Consider the following 27,469-nt stretch of genomic DNA (forward strand, 5'->3'; position numbering starts at 1 on the left):
ATGGATTATGGATTGGCAAGGAACCTACAGTTTAGAAGCCTGCTGAAAATCATCTGCATCCTCCCGACGGTGGCTTATGGTGAGTACCATGCAAGTCAAGTCTCGCCAGACCAACTGCGGTGCAAAAAGGCTGTATGTATATATATGTCTGTAGGTATAATGCAAGGGCGATTTGCCATTTACAATATATATATATTACGCGTGTGGAGAAAGTGGATGGGGAGATGTTTTCTTCTCCCTCTCTCATAGGAGGCATCTTATGAAGCTAAATAGTAGGAGATTCAGGACGGGCAAAAGGAAGGACTTCTTTACATATCACATAATTAAACGATGGAATTCACTACCCCAAGATGTGGTGATGGCCACCCATTTGGATGGCTTTAAAAGGGGGTTAGACACATCCATGGAGGAGAAGGCTACCAATGGCTACTAGTCCTGATGGCTATATGCTACCTCAAATATTGGAGGCAGTGTGCCTTTGTATACTAGTTGCTGGAGAACATGGATGGGTGGGTGCTATCCTGATCATGCTCTCCTCGGGGGCTTCCTATGGGCATCTGGTTGGCCACCGTAGGAACAGAATGGTGAACTGGATAGGCCTTTGGTTTGATCCAGCATGGCTCTTATGTACTGCATCAGTTGCTCATTTCTATCCTGGTGACTAGCTTTGCCCTCTACATGGGGCAGCCTTTGAAGATGGTTTGGAAGCTGCAGCTTGTGCAAAATGCAGCAGCCAGATTGATAACTGGAACCAGAAGGTTCGAACATATAACACCAATTCTAGACCCATGCTCCACAGACATATCTAATACAACCTTCCTCAACCTGATCCCCTCCAGGTGTTTTGGAGTGGACCACAAACCTAGCATTCCTAACCATTGGCTGTGCTGGATGGGGCTGATGGGTGTTGAAGTCCAAAACATCTGGAGGCCATCAGGCTAGGGAAGGCTGATTTAATAGGGTATTTTTTAAAAGCCATCTTTATCGGACAAATATTTGCAGCAAAGATACTGTCCCACCCTTTATAGATTCAGGTGTGTGTGGGGGAGCTACTTGGGGTCCTTGCTCAAGGCACCTGGCTAATATTCTGGAATGTATGGGTGTATAAAAAGATGCATCACAAGAAGCCCAGCCTGCCATTTCACATGTTGTGGAGACTCATTTTGAACTGTTGATAAAAGTTCTGAGGACAATTAAGCCACCCCCACCCCCCGCAAATACACATTTAACCTAAAGAACAAACGCTGTGGACAAGACCCTAGAGTGGGAATCACAGGGGCTGTTCACGCAACACGCTAAGCCACACTCAGTGGTTGTTGTTGAATTGTGGGTTATTTGCTGAACCATGGGTTAGCATGTTGTATGAGTCCAGGACATTTTCCTTAGGGTGGCTTGTTAACCACCCTGTCCAACCCAACAACAAACCATGGGTTCTCAAAGTGGCATATTCAAGAAAAATAAACTGCACTGTGTGGTTAACAAACCACCCTGCAGGAAATGTTCTAGGTTCAGACAACATGCTAACCCAGAGTTCAACGAACAACCCACGGTTCAACAATAACCCACACTCAACCACTGAGTGTGGTTAGTGTGTTGTATGAACAGCCCCCCTGCTGGTCAGGATAGACGATACTGGCCTTGATGGACAAGAAGTCTGGCTTGGGACATGGCACCTTCTTATGTTCCTAAACACAATGAATAAACAGTTCAAATTCTGTCCTCCATCGAACCCTGGTTTTAGTTGGAAAGAGAGCCCCGCCATAATTTCAGTGCTTTGCTTTTTCTCCCCTCCCCCGCAACCCCACATGCCAGGTCAGCTGCTCCCTTTGGAAGATGCGAAATACGAGGAGCACGTGGTCAAAGGGGTGCGTGATCGCTCAGTTCTGCTGGCATGCGGCGACGTGGTCTTGCCCATGGTTGTCTTCTGGAGCTTCACCAAGCTGGGCTCGCTCATTCCCAGGGCTGTTGCCATCAGCAATGGGCTAGAGTCCAAGGTGGAGAAGGCCTCTGCTGTTCTTGGGGAGGTGACTTTGAGGAACAGCACCCTGGAGATCGAGAATCTGCAAAAGGCAGCGGAAGGGCGCTTCATGTGCCAGGCGATGTACGAAGAGGAAGGGGAGATCAGGGTGGCGTATTTCTACATCGAGCTCATTGTTTTGGGTGAGTATGTCAAAGTGTCTTGAAACGTGTGTGTGGGGGGGGAGGTTCCCCTCTGATCCTCTAAGTTTCCCCAAAGTTAAAGCTCTCGCTGGGCAACTGCTAGCCCTCCAGTTGTTTTGACCTACCTGTCCCCTCACTACTGGCTATGAAGGCTAGGGCCGAAGGGAGTTGTAGGCCAAAGCATCCAGAGGGTCAGAAGTTGCCCATCCTGCACTAGAGTCTAGTTCATGTGATCTGCAAGCCAGTGATGGCTGGTGCTCATTAGGGCTAGTGGGATGGAGGGCAGGGCAGATGTTGTGCTGAGATGGTTGGAGGAGGCGAAGAGAAGATCATACGTGGCCATCATCAGCTGCATGCCATACATTGGACCAAATATACCTGGTTGTAGAGGGATTTCTGTGCCACAAGTAGGTGGGGTGAGGCAGAGGGTTGCCATCCAGTTCATCCCATATCACCACAGATATAGAGTCACCTCTACTGCAAGCCCAACAGCTTCTTCTTTTTTTGCTTGCAATAGGAGAAAGAGATTTGGGGAAGGGGAGATTTAGATCAGAGAAATAGCAGAGGTAAGGGGTGTTTTTATCCTTGGCGTATCTGCCATTTGGGGGAAAGGGAGATTTAGATCAGAAAAACAGCGGGGTATGTGTGTGTTTTTAACCCTTGGCGCATTCCCACGTGTTTAACCATTGGAAATATATCTGAAACCCTGCAGGGGGGGAAAGTATCTTGTGAAGGGGGGGGTAGAAGAGCAGTGGAAATCAGAGGGCAGAAAAAGAGTTAAGACCCATCTATCTCTGGTCGATGTCACTATGACATTGCCCTGTTTACTTGTCTTTGTTTATTTGTTTATTGTAACTGGTTTTATATTGTATTATATATGCATTTTCCTGTGAACCACTTAGAGATTTTAGCATATTAAGTTGTATAAAATAATAATAATAATAATAATAATAATAATAATAATAATAATAATAAGTGTTCACTCATTAGTCCAATCTGTTCCATTTGCGCACTAATCTGTGTTCGTTAAAATAAATATCCACACAAAAGTTTGCATCTACATACATAATTAAATTTGTACAGGTAAACACTTTTTCTCCCAAAACACACAGTTTGGGGAGCGGGAAATGTTTTCTCTCAAAATGCACATTTCAAATGCATTGTGATAATGAGGTTTTTTTGGGGGGGTTTTCTTTTTCTTTTTGCTTTTTGAGCCGGGAACTGTGTAAGCACCATTTGGAGACGTGCAAGATCCAAAAGATGATTAATTGCGTTCTGATCCACATATGAGCCTTGGAGGTGCATATCAGGTTAGATCTCTCTGGAATTCGCAGAGATCAAATTCCTGAAGCTGCCCCCCTGTTTTCCCCATTGATGGGTTTCCAGCCTGGGGCCTGGGTGGAGCCAATTTGGAATGCATTCCTTCTGCGATCTGCCAAAATAGTTTGGAGCAGAACCGAATGGTTCCACTTATGCCTGAATGGAGAACCAGAAAAGCTCGGACACATCATGAAAGGATTTTCAGTTTGTACGTCTCACCTTTTCCAGGTTGAGGGGGAGCACAGAGGATTCTTGCTGAAACACCCCCCTTTCCCATCCTGGAGTCAATGCTGTCTGGGCAAGCACACAAGTGCTGGACCCAGGTCAGTTGGCAATATTGAAAATAATAGACAGATGCGTTTGAGGGATCATGTTCAATCACTGGAGGCTGGTGACTCCGATGTCAGTGGGGCAGTAGCTCTCCTCTGCTTTTCAGTCAGAACCAGCCAGAGCTCTAAAGGAGCTATCCGTGGTGCTTAAACATAGCCCCAAAATAGTTTCAGCACATTGGACAGCTCCTTTAGAGTTCTGGCTGGTTCCGACTGAAACCCGGAGTGGATTCACAACCCCACTGACATCGGAGCCACCAGCCTCCACTGTCTTGAATTGCTGAGGAGGTGTAGGAAAATGCCTTAGGAATGTCACTCCCGCCTCCTGAGAAACTATCTGGAGATAAAAGGGCAGGAGAGTAACTAGATCCCCCAAAAGAGTTGGCATTCCTGGCTGGGGTGTGCCGGTCAAAAGTTTTTCTGCTGGGCACGTCCCGGGGGTGTGTGTGTGTATCCCAGGCCTCTGGCATGGCATCCCTGGGCTCTATTTGGTTGCATGCATAAGGCTGCAGATGGCCTTTCAAAGGTGATTGTTCGCAGGCCTGTATTTTGCTGCTGCTGGAGTTGGTTAAACTCAAGTTGTCAAAAGCGCTTTGGTTGCTGGGTGATTATCTCTCAGAAGTCTGTCTCTGCCACTCCTTGCCAGCAATTTCACTGGAGGGGCTTGCCTTTGCATTTAGCCAAGGGAAGATTAAAACCTTTCCCCATCTTCAGGCAGCCAGACTGTATGTTTCAGAGCCATGTGCAAACCGAGCGAGGGAGAAATATATATATATTGCCATTTTCAACTGTCCATAACTGTGTGCTCCAGTTGCTGGGGAACATGGGTGGGAGGGTGCTGTTGCACCATGTCCTGCTGTGTTGGTCCCTGGCTGACAGCTGGTCAGCCACTGTGTGGACAGTGGTGAAATTTCCTCTTCATCACCACAGTTAAAGCTGCAGGAGCTATAGCAGAGTGACCAGATTTAAAAGAGGGCAGGGCACCTGCAGCTTTAACTGCTGTGATGAAGAGGAAATTTCACGAGATTCCCCATATATACAAATGACACCTGCAGGAATTTCCTTTTCAATACAACTGTTAAAGGTACAGGAGCCCAGTCCTCCTTTTCATATGGTCACTCTAGCCTTGGTCTGATCCAGCATCAGGGCACGTCTTATGTTCTGAACTCTTTCCCCCTCATTCATGTATGCAAATACACTAATGCTCATGATTGCTTGTGCGCAAGTGCGCGCACGCATGCACGCACAAACACAGAGCATTTTCCACTCCTTTTCTGTGCTCCCATTTTTAAATGGCACCTTTAAGCTCCAAGATCCTTTGCCCCCCCTCCCACCACTGAAATGTGCTCCCTCCCCGCAAGAGACTCTCCGAAATGGCATTCAGCCTTTGGGCTGAAGAGGTTCTGGACCCATGAGGTAGCCCAATATTTTCTCATTGGCGCTGTGGCTCTCCAAAGGCTGGAGTTCTTTCTCAGCTGTGTTGCTTGAGATCCTTCTTACAAAAGATGCCAGGGACTGAGCTTAGTTCCTTCTGCATGCAAAGCGAAGAACTCTACCACTGAGCTACAACCCCCAGAATACCAAAACCTCTTCATCCATCTCAGATTCTGCCTTTGGGCAGAATACGTCTGTGGCAACCTATATTGGGGGAGTGGTTTGTTTATTTATTACATTTATATACCGCCCCATAGCCGAAGCTCTCTGGGCGGTTTACAAAAGTTAAAAACAGTTGTCGCTGGAATGGTGGAGTCGTGCTTAAGGGCTGTTTGGATCTCGTCCTTGGGTGAAAGAACATTGATCTAACAAATGGCGCCCAACGTGGGGCACGAACCCACGACCCTGGGATTAAGAGTCCCATGCTCTACCGACTGAGCTTATCTTATCCAGAACAATAGCTTTATGTTCCCAGGTGGAATGTACTGTTACAGAGGAAATGTTTTGCAAAAGATAAGGGGGGGCTCTGGTGTTACGTTCTGATTGGTTAATGCTGCTACTGGGCCCTGCCCCTTGAAAGCTTTAATACTGTACCATATTCCCTATGTCTTTTGTCTGATTGCTCCCTTTGAAGAGACCAGGCCTTGATTACTAATCAATAAAGCGCTTTTGAACCCTCTGTCGCTGGAATGGTGGAGTCGTGCTTAAGGGCTGTTTGGATCTCGTCCTTGGGTGAAAAGAACATTGATCTAACACAGTAAACATTAAAAAAAGTGTACAAAATTTTGAACCATCAAAAACATAGGAACAACACTATAAAAATAACAACATCCATTTAAAAACAACAGTTCTGGGGTCCGTTAAAAGACAAACTTAGCGTTGTTAAATGCCTGGGAGAAGAGAAAAGTGTTGACCTGGTGCCTGAAAGATAACAATGTTGGCAACAGGCGAGCCTCATCTGGGAGATCATTCCACAGTCTGGGGGCACCACCGAAAAGGCCCTCTCCCTTGTTGCCATTCTTCGAGCTTCCATTGGAGTAGGCACTCGAAAGAGGACCTTAGATGTTGAGTGCAGTGTACGGGTAGGTTCATGTCAGGAGAGGCGTTCCGTCAGGTATTGCGGTCCCAAGCCATGTAGGGCTTTATAGGTTAAAACCAGCACCTTGAATTGGGCTCGGAAATGTATCGGCAGCCAATGCAAGTGGGCCAGAATCGGTGTTATATGTTCGAACCTTCTGGTTCCAGTTATCAATCTGGCCGCTGCATTTTGCACAAGCTGCAGCTTCCAAACCATCTTCAAAGGCTGCCCCATGTAGAGGGCATTGCAGTAATCTAATTTGGACAGATCTATTGGTAGATCTCTGGGATGTTTCCAGTACTGGATCGATGAAGATTTCTGACTCCTACATGTTTAATAATAGTGCTGCTGAAACTAGTTCCAGATGAGTCTTGTCACAAACAGAAGTTCACAGGAAGTCTCCAAAACATCTTGTGTCTTTCCCCCTTATCACTTCCATCTTTTTTCTTTATCTAACAAACAGACAAAAAACAAAACCCCAACAAGACCAATAAGGAAGAAAAGACAGAATAGGTGCAAATGTCTTTGGGTAGCACCAGAAGCACCCTTAGAAAGCTTGAGCAGGAAACAGAAGGAGTGGTTGTTGCATGGAAAAACTGTGAGGGTTCAGTTCTGATACTGAATTTCAGGGGTGTGCAAGTGCTCAGAGGCACCCTACCCCTGAATCCGAAGTATTACTTTACCACTGCAAGCTTCTGTTTTGCACCTGGCTCTGTTTGGTGGATCTTGGTAAACTAGGGTGACCAACTGTCAGGATTTGCCCGGATTTGTCCTGGTTTTTGTTCTTTCCATGGTGTCAGGGGGGATTTTCTATAATTTTCAATAATGTCCTGGAATGACACACCTTCCCCTTTAAGGCTGCCATTAGCATGGCAGGAGGGAATGACATGCTTTCTTGAGGCACATCATTCCCCCACCCCGCGCTCCAATTGAGGTCTTAAAGGGGAAAGTGGGTCATTCGTGGACATTATAGAAAAGGCCCCAATTGGAGTGGATGGTGGTGGTGCAGAATGAAATCCTTTCCTCTCCTCCACTCCAATCGGGTTCTTTAAGGTGGCGGGGGAATAACGTATTTTCTGCAGGACTCAGAAAGCTGCTTCCCCCCACACATGCTAGGTGTCCTCTTTTTTGGTTTCCCAAATATGGTCACCCTATGGTAAACCAACCAACAAACGAACGAACCTCAAAGTAGATCCTACAAGCCTGAAATCTTCCCACCCTGAACTCAATTCCGTGGCTGTCTGGAAAAGGCAGCTGAGATCTATGTTTGGTCTTCCCCAGTTCCTGTTTCAAAGCCCTTCCTACAGATGAACAATTCAACGCCCGTAGAAGGCATGACCGTCGTGATGACGTGTACAGTGAAAGAAGGGACGCATCCTGTCGAATATTCCTGGCAGCGCCACACGAACCGGGATGGCTTGGTGGCTGTCATAGAAGCAACGGGCGGTCTCTTGAACCTGACGTCGGCTAACCGGACTCACATGGGTTGGTACACCTGCACTGCCCAGAATGAGGTCAATAGCCAAACCAGTGACAGAATGTACCTCGACGTCATCTGTAAGTAAATGCAGCATTTGTTCCGATTTTTGAAAAATTAGTGGCCGCTGGTTTTATAGTCTAGTGATTGTTTTAGCCAAATTTATATTGGCATTGTAATTTCACTGTTGTAAACCATCTGGATATGTTGTAAATGGCAGGCAGTATATAAATAGCTATAAATAGATGATTAATTGGTTGACTGATTGAATTTATATCCTGCCTCCCCCCCCCCACCCAAACTCAACGGAGCATACATAATCCTCCCCCTTCCCATTTTATCCTAACAACAACAACCCTATGAGGTAGGTTGGGCTGAGAGTCTGTGACTAGCCCAGATTCACCCAGTGAGCTTCCATGGCCAAGTGGAGACTAGAACCTGGATCGCCCAACTCCCAGTTCAACACTCTAGCCACTACACCTTACTGGCTGTCACTGGTACAAGTAACCGAACAGCAGGGTCAAATGTTCTGTCTTTTCTATTCACGGGAGGCTTCCTGTTTATTCTACAAGGGGCCTTCCTAGACGAGGCCTTAGCGCGCCTTCTGTCCCGGCTTCCCTGCTGTGCATCCAGATGATGCACAGGGGAATCCGGAGACAGGCCGCGCTGAGGCCTCCTCCAACGCGCCTTAAGCGAATTCGCTTATGGCGCGCCTTTTCCCCAGCTCCGGCCTCAGGCTGGAGCTGGGGAACGTCTAGGGACTTTCGCAGCTTTTCGCGGCTCCTCACTTACTCGCGAGGAGCCACGAAAAGCCGCGGACCTGGCACAGCGCCTATAGTAGCGCTGTGCCCATCGGCGGGGGGGGCGAAGGCTGGGAGGGTGGGTGCCAGGGTGGGTGGCACGGGGGGAGGGCGGGTGCGATCGCGCCGCGCGCCGCCCGGGCAATGCCTGGCATGGGGCGGCATTGCAATGCCGCCCCATGCCAGGCATTGCCCGGGCTCGGGCGGCACGATCGCACCCACCCTCCCCCCGTGCCACCCACCCTGCCACCCACCCTCCCAGCCTTCGCCCCCCCCCCCGGTAAAAAAACCCAAAAAAACCCCACTTACCTCTCCGGAGTCTTCGGGCCGCACCCGGCCCCTTTAAAATTAAAAAAAAAATGGCGGACGCCGCAGGGACGCGACGTCCCTGCGCGTCGTGCGTCTGGTAGCCTGGGGGAGGCGCGCTAACTTCAGCGCGCCTCGGCCCCGCCTCCCTGCCGGCGTAAGCCGGCAGGTCTAGCAAGGCCCAAGGTCTTAATCCTGCAAGGTGAAGTGGAATAGGGGGTGCTCAGGGCCCAAACAGGAAGTCTAAGCAAATCTCTCAAGGTTTTACTTTTAATTTAAAAGCAGCCAAATGAGCACCATTTTTTTTCTGGCAGAAAGGTGGGCTATAATTTTAAAACACAAATGATTGAACGTCTCACCTGCACAGGGCCCCTTCAGAGGTTTCTCTTGACTCTTTCTGTCGCTGTTATACCACCAACGAATGACCTCATGATCTCTCCTGTAGATGGGCCTGACGAACCTGTGATCAGTGTGGAGCCGTTTGCCATTAACCAACATGGCTTCCTAGCCAATGAGCTGGAAGAGGTGATTATGACGTGCCTGGCTCTTTCTAACCCACCCAGCCACTACATTTGGTTCTACAACAGCTCTCAGGTGTACTCTGGCCAGAAGTATGTGATCACCAGGATCTCACGGACCCAAACGGGCATTTACACTTGCCTGGCCCAAAACATGCATCTGAATACACGTACCCAGACGGCCATCATATTGACAGTCTACTGTAAGTAATCTTGCCTGGGCATGATGTTCTGGCATGCACTGTTGCATCTTCCTTTCCTTCTACCATCTGTATTTTATTGTCTTCTGCCTCTCCAAGTATTGTCGCTCTGATGTAGCTAAAGAGGAGTCAAGGGGGGGGGGGGGAGTCCGAAGAAATTTGGTCTCAGACATCCCAGGGGATGGATGTCTCTTCTGAAGAGGTTTCCGTCATTGATGGTTCTGATGGATGACTGTCCAAAAATGTAGCAAACACAACAAATGCACCTACAAATAAAGGAATAGACAGAAGGGTGGACATACCTAGCTCTTTAGCTGCAGTATTTATATACTAGGCTGTTCTCCATATAGGCCAAAGCGACGTTTACTCTGTTCTTTCTGGTCAGATGCTTCTAATTTGGTTCTTCTTGCCAAAGAGACGGAGGGAGAGCAAAGACTGATATGTTACTGTCTTTATTGTTGAAGAACTGCCATGCAGAATGAGGCCAGCAGTTTACTGGGGCTCGAATTTTTTTTGTTATTGATGCTGTTGTAAGTAGCTACGTAGACTTTCCTAGGCTGAAAGAGGTTCTTTATTGTAACATGTTATGTCTGATCCAACGTGGGGACAGGTGTCTGATACAAGACTTGACTTACAGTACCAGCTCCAGAATTAGGAGGCCCCATGGGCAAAACACCCTCAATGGTCCACCTTCTCACTGCCATTGTCACCAACTCTTATGACTCATCAGCATCTTTGCCATCCCCTTGCTTGCTTGACAGGCAAACAGCCCGTGAGCAAGTAGGCGGTGGCATCCATTATCCCCCTTCTCATCACCTCTGTTGTTTGGGCCCGAATGAGAAGGGCGAGAATAAGCCATGGTGGAGTGGAGGAGAAAATCCATAGGGACTCTTCTCGGTGGGCCCCTGCTGGTGTATGGCCCTGGGGAGGTGCCCAACCAAGCCTACTCTTGACGCTGGTCTTGCTGACCTAGGAATTCTCAAACCTAGTCTACATCAAGGACCAAACTGTATGATCCTCTGTCCCTAGCAGGATAAGGTGGAGACAATTTATAGTTTTTCTTGGACTGTACCATCTAGATCTGCCTGTGTGTATGTTTTCACGAGTGAAAAACAAAGTTACTTACAAACTGGGTTCTCAGTGGCGCAGTTAGGTAATTCTTTTAGACTCTGGATGTGGTCGTCTTACGGGGTCTTCCTTTTTGATGGTAATGTGCATTACTTCACTTACATCAAAATGTGATAAGCCAGCCCTCCTGTTTTGCCCCCCCCCCGCTTCTTCTGCTGAATGGGGCAAAAAGTCCTTCCCTGATGGTAACACTGATGCTTCTCCTTATAATGACTTAGGTTGAGCTCAAGTCAATCTCACTGTCTATCTACCTTTTGGAATGATGGATTCAGTGTAGCAGCAGATGAACAGGGTTTGCTCAATGAAGCGATAATCACCATTCAGCCGTGAATTAGGCTGCTGCAGCTAAGGGGCAACCGTTTTGCAGTGCTTTGGGTGCAATATCACGGGCAAAGACATCCACCAACCTCCCGTTGTTATGGCTGGCTCAGGTTTGGATGCTCTGGGCGGAAAAAGCTCACTGTAGACCATGCAGGAGCAAGGCATGCCCTGTCTCTGTCCCACCAACACCACCGCAGGCAAGGATGTATTTGACGAACCGTGAGTCAAACAGGTGTTTGGGCACGATGCAAGAGCAGCCAGGGCGGGACGCCAATTCTCCAGGACCATCCCATTTGGGCCAGGGGTCATGACACCCCAGCCTACCAGCCACCGTGATGTTTTGGGTGCCAGTGACTCCTCATTGCTGTTGATACGATGTTTGCCCCCACGCACAGATCTGCCCAAGGGGAAGCCCAGCTGCACGCCGCTGCCGGCGGCCAATTTCCGAGACCTTGCTCTGCACTGTTCGTGGCAGGGGGGTTTCCCCCCGGTGCGGCTGCGGTGGGTGAAATCCGGGCAGAAGGGAAACCACACAGCGACCTACTCCCATGCCACCCAAATCCATCTAGGCACGGACGTTCACAACGGGAGCTCATACACGTGCCTGGCTTCCCATCCGGCACTGAGAGAGGACACCATCTGCAGGACCACTGTGTGTGAGTATGAACCTCCTACTGCTCCTTGCTCAAACACGAACTTGTGTTACACTGGAGTTCCATGATTGGATCATGGATCCTCCCCACCCCTCTCTCTGTGTGTATGTGTGGGGTGCATGTCTGCCTGTCTCTGTCTGCCTGCCTCTCTTTCATGCAATGAAGCTGTGTTTGTATATTCATGTGCAAGTGAAGGTGGTGTTTAACTTAGCCACAGCAGCATGAAAAAAACCATGCTGGCATGTACACATTGCTAAAGAAAAAAGAAAAGGACCAAAGGGGAGGACAACAGCGGATCTCGAATCACATAAAATTTGCATAAGCTATTTTATTTTGTAGAGACAGCTGAAATAATAGAAATACAAGACATCTCACCGTAGTAGAGAAGACTGACTAGGTTACCTGTGTCTTCAGTCTTTTGTCCAGGTGCTAACTCTTGACTTGGATGGACACCTCTTCAAAGAGAGGACACCTTCAAATGGAGGACTGCTTTCCTTAAAGAAAAGGACACAGCCACCCTCCTTAAGCCTATAACGTTCAAATGGAGGACTGTCCTCCTTAATGGCCACCCTCCTTAAACCCCATTACTGCAGTGTGATGTGCAGAAATTCTCATCTGAAGCTTTTTCACATGGCCTGCTAAATACTGCAAACCGAGGGCCCCTGCTGGGGTGTGGGCCCTTGGCAGGGCCCCGATTATGCCTACCCTTGATTAAATGGAGATAGATTTTTGCCATTGGTTACCTTTCTAGATGATTTCTTTTTTTTTGTTTCTTTTTTCTCCTAACCCAACTTTTATATGCAATGAGCCCTTGGTGTGTTGTTATAGCTAGAAATCTGTCCCTGACCAGCACACTCCTTGTATCCCAGGGGTTCCAGGCGGGAGGCCGACCTGCAGCGCCGTGGCGACGAAGCAGAATGAATTCCTCATGCTGACGTGCGACTGGGCAGGCGGAGAACCCCGGGTGACGCTCTGGTGGAGGGACTGGAGGGACCGCGTGCTGGGAGGGCTGAAGCAATCCCATAACATCTTTGTCATGAAATCCAACGCTAGCCTCGGGGGCAAGGAATTCACCTGCATGGTGGCTCACCCTCTTTGGGAAAGGGCTGCCGAGTGCCATGTCCTTCTGGGTAAGCAGGCGAGTCCATATGGGGAGGGGCTGGAGCAGTGGAGGCTGGCGGCTCCAATTTTGGTGAGGCTATGAATCTGCTGTGGGTTTCAGTCAGAACCAGCCAGAACTCTAAGGGGGTCATCCAAGGTGCTGGACCTATTTTGGAGTTTGGGTGGCTCCTTTAGAGTTCTGGCTGGTTCTGACTGAAATTTGGAGCAGATTCGCAGCCCCACTGAAATCAGAGCCACCAGCCTCCACGGGGCTGTAGCTCTATGGCAGAGCAAGTCTCCAGCATACAGAAGGTCCCAGGTTCAATCCAGTTAGCAGCTGACGGGAAGAGATTTGCACACATTTCTGAGCGGTGCGAATGATAGCCGAATTTGCGCCAATTACAAATGTGCGCAAATTGTTCAGAAATTTGCACAAATTGCAGAACCTCCCTCCCCAGCCCAATCCATAACATTCGAGGAAATCCCTCAAACAGCCTCACTGCGGAAACTGAAACAAAATCCAGGGGGCCGAACCTAGGAAAACCCGTCGGACTCCACCTCCTCAAATGGATTTTCCTAACATCCCTAAGAGAGCCTCCATTAAGAAAAAAAGGGGGGGGGAAACTGGCAACCTCCTTGTTTTATTTTCTCAGGCGGATATTTTGGAGACTTATCAATTTCAGCACTGAGTCGTCTTGTTTTTGTTTGTTTCACCCTGCACAGAACCTCCCAAGCTTTTGGTGGAGAGGTCCAAGGTGTCCCTCTTTGAAGGCAACGAGGCCCAGCTGGCTTGCCTGCTCCAAGGCACTTACCTGGGCTCAGAGGTCTTCTGGTACAACAACAAGAACCAGGTCATTAGAGCGGACGCTCGAAAATACAGGCTGCAGCAGGAGAACGCCTGGTTTAACTTGACCCTCCGGGATACCGAGTGGATGAGGGACAGCGGCATCTATCGCTGCGCTGCCGTGAACGCCGTGGGCAACGCTTCTGCCGCCATCAACCTGCAGGTTAAAAGTAAGGGGATGCCTGCAGGCAAAGCGAACCCCGCAAAGCCCCATTGAGACGTCCTGAAACTGGGTAGAATCAATGCATGGAGTTTAAGGGCCAAATCACACGGGACCTAAGCGAGGGAGGAAAGGATCTCCTTTCCTGGCTTGTTGTCATTTGAGTTTTTTAAGGAGGACTTCTGCTTTTGACTGAGCAGCGGTACTGGGATGGGTTTTTTTAAAGCCTTCCCCCACACACACCACCATTTCCCTTAATCTCGATTTCCCTGCGAGCTGCTGTTAAGAGAAAAGAATGCAGGCACAATATAGTATCTGTATATCCCCCACACACACTTTGGATCTAATAGCAGCTTGGATAGAAAGTGGGCTCTAGGCTGAGCTTATGGGGAAAGGGTTAAGTATGCCTTTCCCCGCAGCCACTGGTTCGATAAAAAAACCAGAGCCTTTTTTAAAGGTTAAAAAAAAAAAATCATCAGAAGATCCAGCCAGGGGTTGTAACAGCAGTAACAGGCCAAATCAGCCAATATAATCTATTGGAAAGGATGTTTATTTATTTATTATTTATTTATTACATTTTTATACCGCCCAATAGCCGAAGCTCTCTGGGCGGTTCACAAAAGTTAAAACCATAATAAAATGACCAACATGTTAAAAGCACAATTACAGAATACAGTATAAAAAGCACAACCAGGATAAAAACCACGCAACAAAATTGATATAAGATTAAAATACAGGGTTAGAACAGTAAAATTTAAATTTTAGTTAAAATTAAGTGTTAAAATACTGGGAGAATAAAAAGGTCTTCAGCTGGTGACGAAAGGAGGACAGTGTAGGTGCCAGGCGAACCTCTCTGGGGAGCTCGTTCCACAACCGGGGTGCCACAGCGGAGAAAGCCCTCCTCCTAGTAGCCACCTGCCTCACTTCCTTTGGCAGGGGCTCACGGAGAAGGGCCCCTGTAGATGATCTTAAGGTCCGGGCAGGTACATATGGGAGGAGGCATTCCTTCAAATAACCTGGCCCCAAACCGTTTAGGGCTTTAAATGTCAATACCAGCACTTTGAATCGGGCCTGGACCTGGACTGGCAGCCAATGAAGTTGTAAAAGGACTGGTGTAATGTGATCTCGCCAGCCAGTCCCTGTTAGTAAACAGGCTGCTCAGCTTCCGGACCGTTTTCAAAGGCAGCCCCACGTATAACGCATTGCAGTAATCCAAACGAGAGGTTATCAGAGCATGGATAACTGTAGCTAGGCTATCTCTGTCCAGATAAGGGCGTTGGAGTAATGTTGGATTAAGACTGGGAGGGCCAGGGTTCAAATCGCCACACAGCCATGAAGTTCACCAGGTGATCTTTGCCCAATCACCATCTTCCAGCCCAACCTACCTCACAGGGTTGTTGTGCGGATAAAAGGTGTGTGTTGTGTGTGTGTGGGGGGGGGGAGTGAAGCACGTAGCTTGCCTTGAGCTCTTGGGAGGCATGGTAGAAATGTTTAATAATGGGCCTGTTCAGAAGACATGCTAAACCACGGGGAGGCCATTAATCCTTTTTGCAGCAAAAGGTCATAGAGGGTGTTTAAATGTAGTTATGTAGCCACTGTGGTTAGGGATGCATACACAACATGTTAAGTCATGGTTGTCATGAGATCCTGGGCCACAATGTTTTGCTCAAAATGCTTAACTGCTGTGGCCTAGCGTGTCGTCTGAACAGGGTCAATGAAGGATTCATCATTAAAACTGAGCACAACGTTTGCCTGTTTTGCAGAGTACCCCACCCCACCCAATGTGACCATCAGCAAGCTGATGTACACCCGCCACCGCACGGAGGTGGAGGTGGAATGGCAGACCCAGGGCGCCGGAAACCTAACCGGCTTTGTGGTCCAACGGAGGGACGCAAAGAAGGCCCTTAAAAAGCAGCTGGCCAGCATCTGGGAAACGGTGGCCAGCGATATTGACCCCGACATCCGCGACCACAAGCTGGGTGGGCTAGATCCTGCCATGGTGTATGCCTTCCGCATCCTGGCTGTGAACCACCGCACTACGGGGCACCCCTCTGAAGTGAAGACACCAGGTGAAGTGGGTAGCTCAGGCGACAACGTTCCTCCGGAGGCTAGGATGGAAGCTGGCTGGCGAGCTGTTGCGGCTCTTCTACGGGCCATGCAGTGGCGCCTTGTGAATTGGGAGAGAGCTATTTAGCCCTGGGCAAGATGTTTTCAGTAAGGCCCCCTCCCTGAATGCTGCCGCCTCCTCCTCCTAGCCCTACAGCTGCTGCCACTACTTCACATGCCCCTTTCTCTCTGCCCCTTCTGCACCACATAGAGGGAGAGAACAAGGTGTGCGAAGTCTCTTGCTCTTAGAGTGGTCACTTGAGCATCACCCAAAAAAGAGGGCAAAAGAGGACACCGTTTTGCATTCAATTTGTGTGTGCTCATGTATAGGTAGAGAAGGCAAATTTAGAAAGAATGACTATAATTTAAATAGAGCACAACAACTGGAAATAAATCTAAGTCACAAAGACCATTGCTTATAATTAAAGGGACAATCCAAAGAAACCAAAAAAGCAGGATACCAAACGAATACATCACAAACACGAGTCAGGAAATTAGAATAAACAAACTGAAAACTTATCGAATACAAAGAAGTACTCAGTTTAATTTCTTTAGAAGTGCTCACTGCGAAGCAGAATTTGACCGGGACCCTGTAAAAGATCAAGATGCACGTTTCATACCGAGATCCTCAGACCCCCTTTTTATTCAGTTTCATGTTTACATTCCTGTATATAATATGCACATCTTTGTGTTCTACAAGGTTTTAGTTTATTTATTCTAATTGCCTGACTCATGTGTGGGATATATTAGTTCAGTATTCTGCTTTTTCGTTTCTTTTGATTGTCCCTTTAATTATAAACAATTGGGGGTTTTGTGTGTGACTTGGATTTATTTCCAGTTGTGTGCTTCATTAGCATTGTTGGTTTGGGGTTTTGTATTATTATTATTATTATTATTATTATTATTTATTTATTTATTTATTTATTTATTTATATAGCACCATCAATGTACATGGTGTTGTACAGAGTAAAACAGTAAATAGCGAGACCCTGCCGCATAGGCTTACATTCTAATAAAACCATAATAAAACAATAAGGAGGGGAAGAGAATGCAAACAGGCACAGGGTAGGGTAAAACTAACAGTATAAAGTCAGAACAAAATCAGGTTTTAAAAGCTTTAGGAAAAAGAAAAGTTTTTAGCTGAGCTTTAAAAGCTGTGGTTGAACTTGTAGTTCTCAAATGTTCTGGAAGAGCGTTCCAGGCATAAGGGGCAGCAGAAGAAAATGGACGAAGCCGAGCAAGGGAAGTAGAGACCCTTGGGCAGGCGAGAAACATGGCATCAGAGGAGCGAAGAGCACGAGCGGGGCAATAGTGTGAGATGAGAGAGGAGAGATAGGAAGGAGCTAGACCGTGAAAAGCTTTGTAGGTCAACAGGAGAAGTTTATATTGGATTCTGAAGTGAATTGGAAGCCAATGAAGAGATTTCAGAAGTGGAGTTACATGGTCAGAGCGGCGAGCCAAGAAGATGATCTTAGCAGCAGTGTGGTGAACAGAAACCAACGGACTGATGTGAGAAGAAGGAAGGCCAGTGAGAAGAAGGTTGCAGTAGTCCAACCGAGAAATAACCAGTGCATGAACAAGAGTCTTGGCAGAAGAGACAGACAAAAATGGTCGAATCCTGGCAATATTATACAGGAAAAAACGACAGGATTTAGCTACTGTCTCAATATGAGGAATAAAGGAGAGCGAGGAGTCAAAGCCAAGACTACGAGCTTCCTTGACTGGAGTAAGTGTAACATCATTGACAGTAAGAGAGAATGAGAGATGAGGTGAAGATTTAGGAGGAAAAACAAGCACAGCTGGTGCCTTGTCCTGTTTTAATAATTTAAATAGAAACATAATGCAACTTACCAAAGTGAGGAAGACTTTGGCCAGGTGATCCTGGATCCGACTCAGTCTGCTGTCCAGGTGCTGACATCTGATGGGCAGCATCAAAGCTCTGATCTGCCTTCTTGGGGTTCTTCATGAGCGTCTTCAGACGGGGGGAAATTGTATCTCCCTCCCGTCACTTTGAATCGTGCTTCTGTCCTGCAACAGGGACAAACTGCTTCCTCTTTCTTCAGACGCTGAAAAAAAGAGGAAGTAAACAAAGACCACATGGCCCATTCAGTGGACTTTTTCCCATGCTGCTTTTCATGCACACAGCAGGAAATAGTGGCACGTTTCGCTACAGGAAAAAAAGAAGAAGGATTTTCTAGGTCTTTTTTTGAGATGGAAAAATAATCAGAAGGAGCGGGAGATGCATGGGAGGCAGACAGTGTCGTGAATAGGACCCGCAAAAATCCATGACTGTTCAGTAAAAAGCGTGCTATAAAACGCTTGTCTGATGATGGTCTATATCCTTTTACTGGATTGGACTGAACAACCTTTCAAATGTCTTCTTACTACTGAGGCTTTCAGAGAGAGCAGGTGAATAAGCAAGTGAATAAGCAGAGGGACAGGAGGCCAGTAGATTTTGGGGGATGAGGTTGGCAATGGGTCTGCTAAGGTAGTGGCCTTCAACTGGTCCAGACCCGAGATCCACCTCGGACTTCCAACCTGCAACATGGGACCCACTTTCACCATTTCACAACCACCGAACTTGGCGGCAACAGCTTTGCCGTGACCCATCTGGACTGATCTTGTGACCCACTTTTGAGTTGCGACCCACTGGTTGAAGACCTCTGCCCTAAGGTGTAGGCCTTAGTAGATGCCTGATGAAACCAATGTGTGATGCCAACCCCTGCATCAGATTTTGGAGTTCATTGGCGTTCTTTACCCGTACGCTTCTCTGTGTAACACCAAATCTTAGCTACTTCTCAAACTCATATAAATTGAGCAGACAGAAGGGAGGTCCTTTCTCATTTTGAATGCAGACCTCCTTGCCTATTAAATGCACAAAATTTATTTATTTATTATTTATTTATTTATTACATTTCTATACCGCCCAATAGCCGGAGCTCTCTGGGCGGAGCTCTCTGGGCGGTTCACAAAATACTAAGCCCGAGTTCTTCAGGATCCTGGCTTATCATTCATGAGCTCATTCGGGTTCAGACACTGACAGCTAGGGGAACCTGATTTAGTTCAGTTGTTTTGTCCTGAGAGATGTTGGCATGTTCTGTGTACAACTGATGTTTCCAGATGTTTCCTGTCAATGTGCTGCATCTGTGAGGCAAGTGATGGCCTTTGCAACTGAGGTCCTCATGGTGTCTCCTACTCCCTTGGTGTCAGCGCATTAAGTCCCTACTCTGTTTCCGGGCGGCCATTTCTCTAGGGAAGAAATTCTGGTGAAAATGAAGAAGCAAGAGAAATTGGTTAAACTGGGACATTTGTTTTGTGCTCTGCAGAACTGTTTGCCCCAAACACTGCTCTGCAGGAATGGCGGTCGTTAAGAGACTGCCTCCCCTTCCAATAGATTTCATGGCTTGGTTACGAATGCTTGGCAAAAACGCTGTGCCCATTGGCTGTGCCCATTGGTTAACTTCAAAATGGCTGTCCTTCAGGAGTTAGTTCAGAAACTAGTTCTGTTCTCTAAGCTCTGTCAACCAATGTGAACTCAGTAGGGGTTATGCAATGCTACAGCTTTGGGATCTGATTGGCTGAGCCTTGGGTCCACATGGGAGGTGAGGGCACTTCACAGTTCTGCTCCTGTGGGGTGCAACACTTGGACAGCTGCTTTAGAATTGTGACTGAAACCCGGTGCGGATTCACCGCCCCACTGACATCTGAGCGCCAGCCTCCACTGAATCCAACACATCTCGAGGTTGCGGGAGGCTGAGGTAGAAGATACTTGGTTAGCTTGGGCTGGGGGGATGACTTGACCTGGCATAAGGCAGCTTCCTATGTTAAAGGCAGGTCAGGTGAAAGCAGGGTGAGGGGAAAGTGCTCTTGAGTCTGGAACGAAATTGGAATGACCAGAAAGAACGTGCGTCTGCTACTGCTTCTCCCAACACTTTTGCTTTTGTGCTCTCTCTCTCTGCATTCCATTTTGCTGCTCTTCAACCTTTGCCTTTGGACGCGGCTGAACACCCACCCACCCCATTTCCTCTCTTGCCATGCTGCATGTAGCTGGATTGAGACTTGCAAAGCCAGCAGGCGCGGGGCGGTTGCATGTCATTCTTGGGGCAAGGCTCAGGTTGGAGGGGGCATTTTCTATCAGACGGGTTTTGAGGGTGCACCGTCTCTGTCGGCCGTCATCTCTTCTTAATTGCACGGTGTGGTTCATCCTTCCTGCCGTGGATGATTTTATGGTATCGCCATCTTCTGCTGCTGCTGCTGGGAAGCGTACACCACCCTCCCGTGACAGATCCATCAGGCCTGTAGCAAACGAATCTCTCTGCTGGCTGGCTGGTTGAGTTGCTTTGAAAACCTCTTCCAGGGCCGGTGCCAGACTATTTTGCGCCCTAGGCAAGGTGAGCTACTTTCACCACCACCGCCCCCAAAATGCCAACTTTGATTTTTAAGAACATATGTTTCCTGGAAAAAATAAGAAGCACAAAAAAATACGTCATGCCAATTATAGCAAATAAATTGGAAAGGAACGTCTATGGGTCTAAAATGCATTATTTAATAGGAATATCACCTCCAAATCATCCCCCCAACTCACACACACACACACACACACACACACTCAGCATCACTCACTCCAAACAAACACATGCATGAACACATGCATTCACTCAAAGACCCCCTGCACCCCATTCACCCATACATTCTCTCTCTCTCTCTTCCGGGCACGTTCCAGAAGTCCGAACGTGGATCCGCCCCACCCCCACCCCAGCGTCCCTGGCTTCGCTTCAGCTGTGCGGGCCCGGGGCGCCATCTCGCCCGCCCAGGCCCAGCTGAATCCTCGGGCTGGGCGGCCTCACAGACAATGCGCATGAGTGCTGCGCTGTGCCTGGCGCCCCTCTGAGCTTGGCGCTCTAGGCGGCCGCCTGAGTGGCCTCTATGGTAGCACCGGCCCTGACCTCTGCTTGCCCTTTGACTGGGTTTGATGGATTGGCGTTCTCCCAAACATAAAGTGTCCATATTCCTTCACGCAGGCAAAAAAGACCAGATCATTTGATGTGAGATGGAATCTTCAGATGGTGTCTGTCGGCCCTACCTCCTGCCTCCGTGCATTCTGCGGACATTTTGAATGAATGGGCCCTGCCTTTTGCAAGCTTCCCAGTCACACACAGAGTATATACACACAAACACGCATGCTCAATTTAAACGCTCTGCTGAACCTGCGGAGGTGGGCACGATCCCAGTCCCCACCCTTTATGTAGGTTTCCTGTACGTAGCATGTGGAACAAACAGGGCTAATGAGTGTGTGACCCAGCATGGAGGAAAGATAGCTTGGTGTATCCGAGAACATACGTACACTGCAATGCTGCTATCTCTTTTGTATCGGGCCAAGAGGGCAGGGCTCCTGCAGCTTTAACTGTTGCGATGGAGAGGGAATTTCACCAGGTGCTGCATGCATACAAATGACACCTGCTGAAATTCCCTTTTCTGTGCCACTGTTAAAGATACAGGAGCCCTGTCCTCTTTTCCGTATGGTCAACCTAGAGAAAAACTGCACACAAATGATACTCGGGGGAAAGGGAATTGAGCCCGGGAGTGAGAGTAGGGAGGTCTTCTGGGAATCTATCGGTTTGTCATGCCCCAGTCATGATCTATAGCAGCCTTCCTCAACCTGGGGCACTCCTGATGTGTTGGACTACAACTCCCAGAATGCCCCAGCCAGCTGGCTGGGGCATTCTGGGAGATGCAGTCCAACACATCTGGAGCGCCCCAGGTTGAGGAAGGCTGATCTATAGGATTGTGATGTCCCAGTAGACATATTTGTGGAATTAGGGTTGTGTGACGCCTCCAGTTATTTTTCCAGGTCATATACTGGAAAGGGTCTTGTAGGTCACTTGTTAAGCCAGGAGCAAAGTCTCACATGGGTCCCTTGTTTCTGCTGTCCGGACAGTGTTCTCTGCGCTGCACATATTGGCTTAACTCTGCCGGGGCCAGGCCGAAATGGCTGCCTGTTCTCTCCATACGGACGACAGCTGTTGCAACAAGCCTGGGTGCAGGTCGGGGACAGCTTTAAGAAGGTGCAAAACCAAAACGAAACACTCAAGAAAAACAAGCAAACTATTTTCTTGGAAAAACTCAGGAGATTGGAAACAGATGCGCTGCAAAAGTGGTGGGATGGCCCAACTCCCCCCACCTTCACTCCCTGGAGGAGCAAGAAGAGAGTTTGTATAAAACCTCATTGAGGATTTCCTTCCAAAGATGTGATGTCGCCAAGCACAAAACATGAGAGCTCTATGAGACTGCAGCAGCTTTGCCTAACCTGGGGTCTTCCAGATAATTTGGATTACAGCATCCATCATCACTAGCCAGCATAGTCAATGGTCAGGGATGTTGAGGGTTGTAGTCCAAAACAAGTTGGGGAAAGCTGGAGTATTTTGTTTCTAGGTCAAAGGAGGGGAAAACTGTGGCTGTCCCCATGTTGTTGAACTCCAACTCCCATCGTCCTCAGCCAGCATTGACAGTAATCAGGAAGGTGCAGTCCTAACATCTGGAGGGCCATTGGCTCCCTGTCCGTTTTCTATCACTCACTCCATCCCTAGCTAGCATGGCTGGGACTGATGGGAGCTGTAGTCTAACACACTGGAGGATAAGGCTTCCATAGATTAGGACAACAAATGCCCTTAGACATGTGCAACTGAGACCCGTCTGGCATATTATATTCAGGGGCCTCTGAAGATCTGGTCTTGGTAGGAATGCCTGGCCTTCAACCGCCGCTTCCTCTCTCTTGCAGCCGACCCTCCTTTTAACGCTTACCCCGCCGTGATTGGTGCCGCAGTGGCAGGAATGATTGTGGCAACAATCACATCTCTTCTGGTGTTTCAGTACATCATTCGGAACCGGGAGAACAATCCAAGTGAGTGGCTGATTGGTGTTGTGGGGCAATTCTGCTCTTTCTGCTGCTAGTCCACGGGATCCCAAGAAGTCCTTCCTAGATTTCTCTTTAAGGGCAGAGAATAGAGGCTTTTGGCTAGCAGGGGACATCAGATAGAGGGTGAAGCAGAAACAGACAAAGGAGTGAAAACACAAGTGGAAAAAGCACGTTCTTTCATTTTCACAAATAAATACCGCATTTTCCTTGCTCTTAGAAAAAAAAAAAACTCACCAAAAGTACTCTTTAGATACAGAAACGAAACTGGAGGGCCACAACTTTGCCTAAAAGACCCATCAACAGCTGTTTGTAGGGAATGACTAGTACACACTAAAAGTCCCATGTAGAAAAGCTCCAAATTGCCCTTGCGAGATGAGCTCCGTATCTGAAAGCCCTTTCTTAAGCTCCCCCTGTTCTTTGAGGCTAGGATTTAATTTGGCTGTGCCTGCAAAATGGTTCTTAAACAGCAATCTCCTTGCTTTGTTACTCCACAGGGTTACATGACCTGCTCTTCAGAATGTAAGTGACATCCAACGACTTCCCCCTTTTCCTCTTCTCTTATTTGCACTCATTTGCCTCCATTGGTCTATATCAGCCTTCCCTAACCTAGTGCCCTCTAGTGGTCTTGGACTACAACTCCCATCATCCTTAGCCAGCATGCCATGTTAGTCCCTAAGAAAAAAATCCACAATCCGGAAATAGGGGCACCCAAAACATTGCGGAACAGTGAGCAAGCTTTGGAGTACTCTTGAACTTGTCATGAGGTTGGAAGTTAAGCAAGTTGTGTGAGGAAGACAGAGAAAGAGGTTGGCTTGATGTTGAAGCCACAAACCTGGCATTTAGTTACAGTCTTAAAATGGAACATACAGGAGGAAACAGCAGATTTAGGGTGCAATCCTATGCAAGTTTAGACAGGAAAAGGTCCTACAATGCCCAGTCAGCCATGCTGGGTATTGTAGGACTTTTTCCTGTCTAAACCTGCATAGGATTGAGCCTAGGGTAACCACATGAAAAGGAGGACAGGGCGCCTGTATCTTTAACAGTTGCATAGAAAAGGGAATTTCAGCAGGCGTCATTTGTATATAAGGAGAACCTGGTGAAATTCCCTCTTCATCACAGCAGTTAAAGTGCAGGAGCTATACTAGAGTGACCAGATTTAAAAGAGGGCAGGGCACCTGCAGCTTTAACTGCTGCGATGAAGAGGGAATTTCACCAGGTTCTCCATATATACAAATGACGCCTGCTGAAATGCCCTTTTCTATGCAACTGTTAAAGATACAGGAGCTCCGTCTTCCTTTTCATAGGGTCACCCTAATTGAGCCCTTAATTAGATTAGGCTCTCTTTGGTGCTGCGCAGGTTTCAGGTAGGACAAAGAAATAACGACCAATCCTCCGTTCGTAAAAATATGTAATTCAGCAATGAGCTAGATCTATGTTCAGCCTTAACCAAAACACAGAAGTTCCTGGTTAGGTCGAGCACAAAAGTAAAGAGAAGAAGAGAATAGCTCTTATATCAGCAAAGCCAATCAAAATGTCACAAAACCCTCAACCAGATGTTGAATTTTCTGCCTTTAGGGCCGGTGCAGAAGCCCACGAGCACATCAGTACACCGGAAGATGCCGAGACGGCAACAGGCATTGATAGCGAAGCCGGTGAGCAGGTTGGAGAGTCTTCGGCTGCAGCTGAAGGACCATCCGCAGGTAAGTTGCTGGCAGACCTGCTCTTGGATTGATAAGATAGCCTCATTTCAGGGGTGCAAAGCTTTAGGAAAGGATTCTGTGGTTTGTGCCATAGAAATCTCATTCCTAGAGCACTCTTGGAGCATACCTGCCTGCTTCCTAGGACACTAGAAATGTGCTTCTATGGCAGCGACCATAGAGCCTGTTCCTAGAGCATTATTATTTTTTCTGAAAAAGATCCATGGGATGTCAGGGGCCTTCAGCAAGACATAGATTAGAGGAGGGAGCCAGGAGCTAAATTTCCTGGATGGCTGGATGGTTTGAGAACTGAGGTTTCTGGGAGGAATGTTGTTTGTGATGGGATTATCTAGTAATGATGGCTCCTGAAAGGCAGTTCAGCAGAGAAAACCAGAAAAGGCAGAATGTGCATTTACCAGTCCCACATGTACACAAGGCTATCTTTAGAATAAAAGGAGACCGCACTCTAGTGGAAAAAAAGTAAAATAGTTTACTCACAATATTCTTGCATATAAAATACAGGTACAGCGTACAGTTTCAAAAGGAGTTTGTTCTGTCCATTTTGTGTTCCATTAGACAGGTAGGAGCAAGAGAGCAAACCCCATATGCTCCCAGCAATGGTGGAAGTCAGAGAGAGAGAGAGAGAGAGAGAGAGAGAGAGAGAGAGGGAGAGGGAGATGAAAGAAGGAAGGGGAAGATCATAGGAAAACACATTGTAGGCTATAGAAATCCTAAGGTTAGCTATGCCCAAAATACACATGCATTAACTAGCTAATTGCAACCATGCCCCGCTTCTTGTAACTTGCAATATTCCCAACAATTTGAGATGCTCATGGGCAGGTGTTGAGTGAGTGAGTGGTGTGGGTGTGTGAGAGACTGCAATTGTTGTATGTGAGTTGGTTGTGAATGTGCATGCTTGTCTGTGCACACGCCTACCTTATTTGAGTAGCAGACCCAGAGCATGGAAACGTCTTGAAGCATTTTGTTGGCAACAGCAGAAGATAATTGCATCTTCCTTCCCTCTCTGCATGCTGATCTTTCGGGAGCAGGTACTTGAGAAAGAAATCAAAATTCTATCAATAAACGTGGCTTATTGGATAACATCCAAGCCCTGCAGGTTTGCACTGTGTCCATCGCTGGGTGACTGCAGAATGAACTAAAAATGTGTACGTATGTATGGAGGCATCACAGGTCAGACAGCACAGACTGAAAACACAGGTCATCTCAGCCATAGGGCTTTTTGATCAGTGGGGTCAGTCCCCATGGTTAGCCACAAATTTTCTCCGGAAAGGGAGCTGATGATTATTTACAAGAGAATAAGCAAATGCTCATTAAGACTTGATTATTGAAAGCAGATTCTCACCACAATTCCCACAGCTGAAGAGACAAGCCACTGTTTATACTTAACAACGGCTTGCCTCTTAGGGAATGGGAGCCATGAAGAAGAAATTCCAACAGAACACAGATTTCCTAATATGCACATACATCACTTCTCACTTTCTGTCATCAAAGCCAGGTTTTTGTACATGTGAGAGAACTATGACAACCTGATTTCTGTCAAGTTGCTACTCTACACATCTGCAGAGAAGATGTCGAGAATTCAGGCAGGCAGTGTTGCATGAGTGTGTGTGCGCGCGCTTGTTTGTTGAGCTATCATCCCACTCTTCTTGCCTTCATGCTGCCTGGTTCGTTCCATAAAAGGACACAAATGGAGCACAGTTATACAAAGATCAAAATCCTTGCACCTTGCTATTATTGATAGGCATGATTTCTGTTTGTTTGTGAGCATGACATCTGCATTTCATTAGGACAAAATAGAAACAGCTGGACTTCAGAGTTCCTGAAATTTAGGGACAGATGTCAGTAAGAAGATACAGCATAGGGCAGGGGCAGGGACCACATGGCACTCCAGATGTTGTTGGACTACAACAGCCATTGGCACTAGTCAACATAGCCAAAGGTGGGAGTTGGAAGCCAAGGATATCTGAGGGCCACATGTTCAGCATCGCTGTCATAGACTGTTTTCTGCCCTTCCCACAAAGACTCACAAGCAACTGACCTGTGTGTGCATTACTGTCTTCTGCAGAAGCTGGCCTGGAGGAAGCTGCAGCAGCCTCCGAGGATCCCATGGTGGCCCCGGAAGATGCCTCATCTCCAGCCCTTGCTCCAGATCCCACTGCTCCAGCTCCTTCCACTGATGATGACCCAGTTAATGTTACAATCACAGTGACGGCAACCCCATGACTACCAGGGCATCTGACTCCTCGGTAGCTTGAGGAGAGAGTTCCTCTGGGTCAGCAAGGGGAGGACAGTGATATGGGGAGAGAGTGTGATGCTTGGGAGAACTGGGAGGGAGATGTCCTTCTGGCATGAAGTTGGCAAGGATTTCCCCACCACAGACTCTGTTGTTCCTGCCTCGTTGAAGGTGGACGTCCGTCTCTTCAGCGTGAGCCACAGAACCAAAGCGCACCTTGGCTGGAGGAAAGAGTGAAGAGCCGATGAAAAATCTGGAGGCTGCCTTCCTGCAGACAGAAAAGACAGGGAATTGATGCCTTCCTTCCTCTTTGTAAAAGCTGGCAGGGCTGTTTTTTGGTCCAGGGACGACGGCCTGGAAGCCTTAGACGAGACACTTTTATTTGCACGTGGTTGCTGAAGAGGTCAAGAGATCTTAGTTTGGTCACGTGGGACAGAACTTTGTTATCCAACAGATGCCGACTTTTTTGTATACTCAGTGGGCATGCAGAAGACCATGGCGAAGGATAGGTGTCACTGATGCTGTTAAACTGTCTGATGCACTCACAGTATAGAACTATTCTTTTCTTAGGAGGAGGAGAAGGCAACTGGAAGTGTTTTGGGAGAATAAGTAAGTGGGTGGGACATGCCTGGGCTCTTTTGGACAACTAGAAAGTATTTACCCTTCT

At 47.8% G+C, this 27,469-nt stretch overlaps 1 protein-coding gene across 1 annotated transcript; it reads left to right on the top strand.

The window, feature by feature from the left end:
* On the top strand, nucleotides 1-26,792 carry VSIG10L2 (V-set and immunoglobulin domain containing 10 like 2). The gene is made up of 12 exons (XM_063139506.1): nucleotides 1-79; nucleotides 1,813-2,160; nucleotides 7,603-7,878; nucleotides 9,350-9,625; nucleotides 11,467-11,727; nucleotides 12,594-12,854; nucleotides 13,549-13,839; nucleotides 15,593-15,898; nucleotides 22,714-22,836; nucleotides 23,346-23,370; nucleotides 24,427-24,551; nucleotides 26,635-26,792. The coding sequence occupies exons 1-12, from the start codon at nucleotides 1-3 to the stop codon at nucleotides 26,790-26,792; spliced, it is 2,529 nt and encodes an 842-aa protein (XP_062995576.1).
* The last annotated feature ends 677 nt before the right edge of the window (nucleotides 26,793-27,469 follow it).

The sequence above is a fragment of the Elgaria multicarinata genome, chromosome 12, assembly GCF_023053635.1.
Source record: "Elgaria multicarinata webbii isolate HBS135686 ecotype San Diego chromosome 12, rElgMul1.1.pri, whole genome shotgun sequence".
NCBI classification, from domain to species: Eukaryota; Metazoa; Chordata; class Lepidosauria; order Squamata; family Anguidae; genus Elgaria; species Elgaria multicarinata.

Coding starts and splice junctions, on each gene's coding strand:
- VSIG10L2 (XM_063139506.1), top strand. CDS start 1: ATGGATTATGGATTGGCAAGGAACCTACAGTTTAGAAGCCTGCTGAAA. Junction 7,879..9,349: donor AATGTACCTCGACGTCATCT/GTAAGTAAATGC, acceptor TCTCTCCTGTAG/ATGGGCCTGACGAACCTGTG. Junction 24,552..26,634: donor AGCTGAAGGACCATCCGCAG/GTAAGTTGCTGG, acceptor TGTCTTCTGCAG/AAGCTGGCCTGGAGGAAGCT.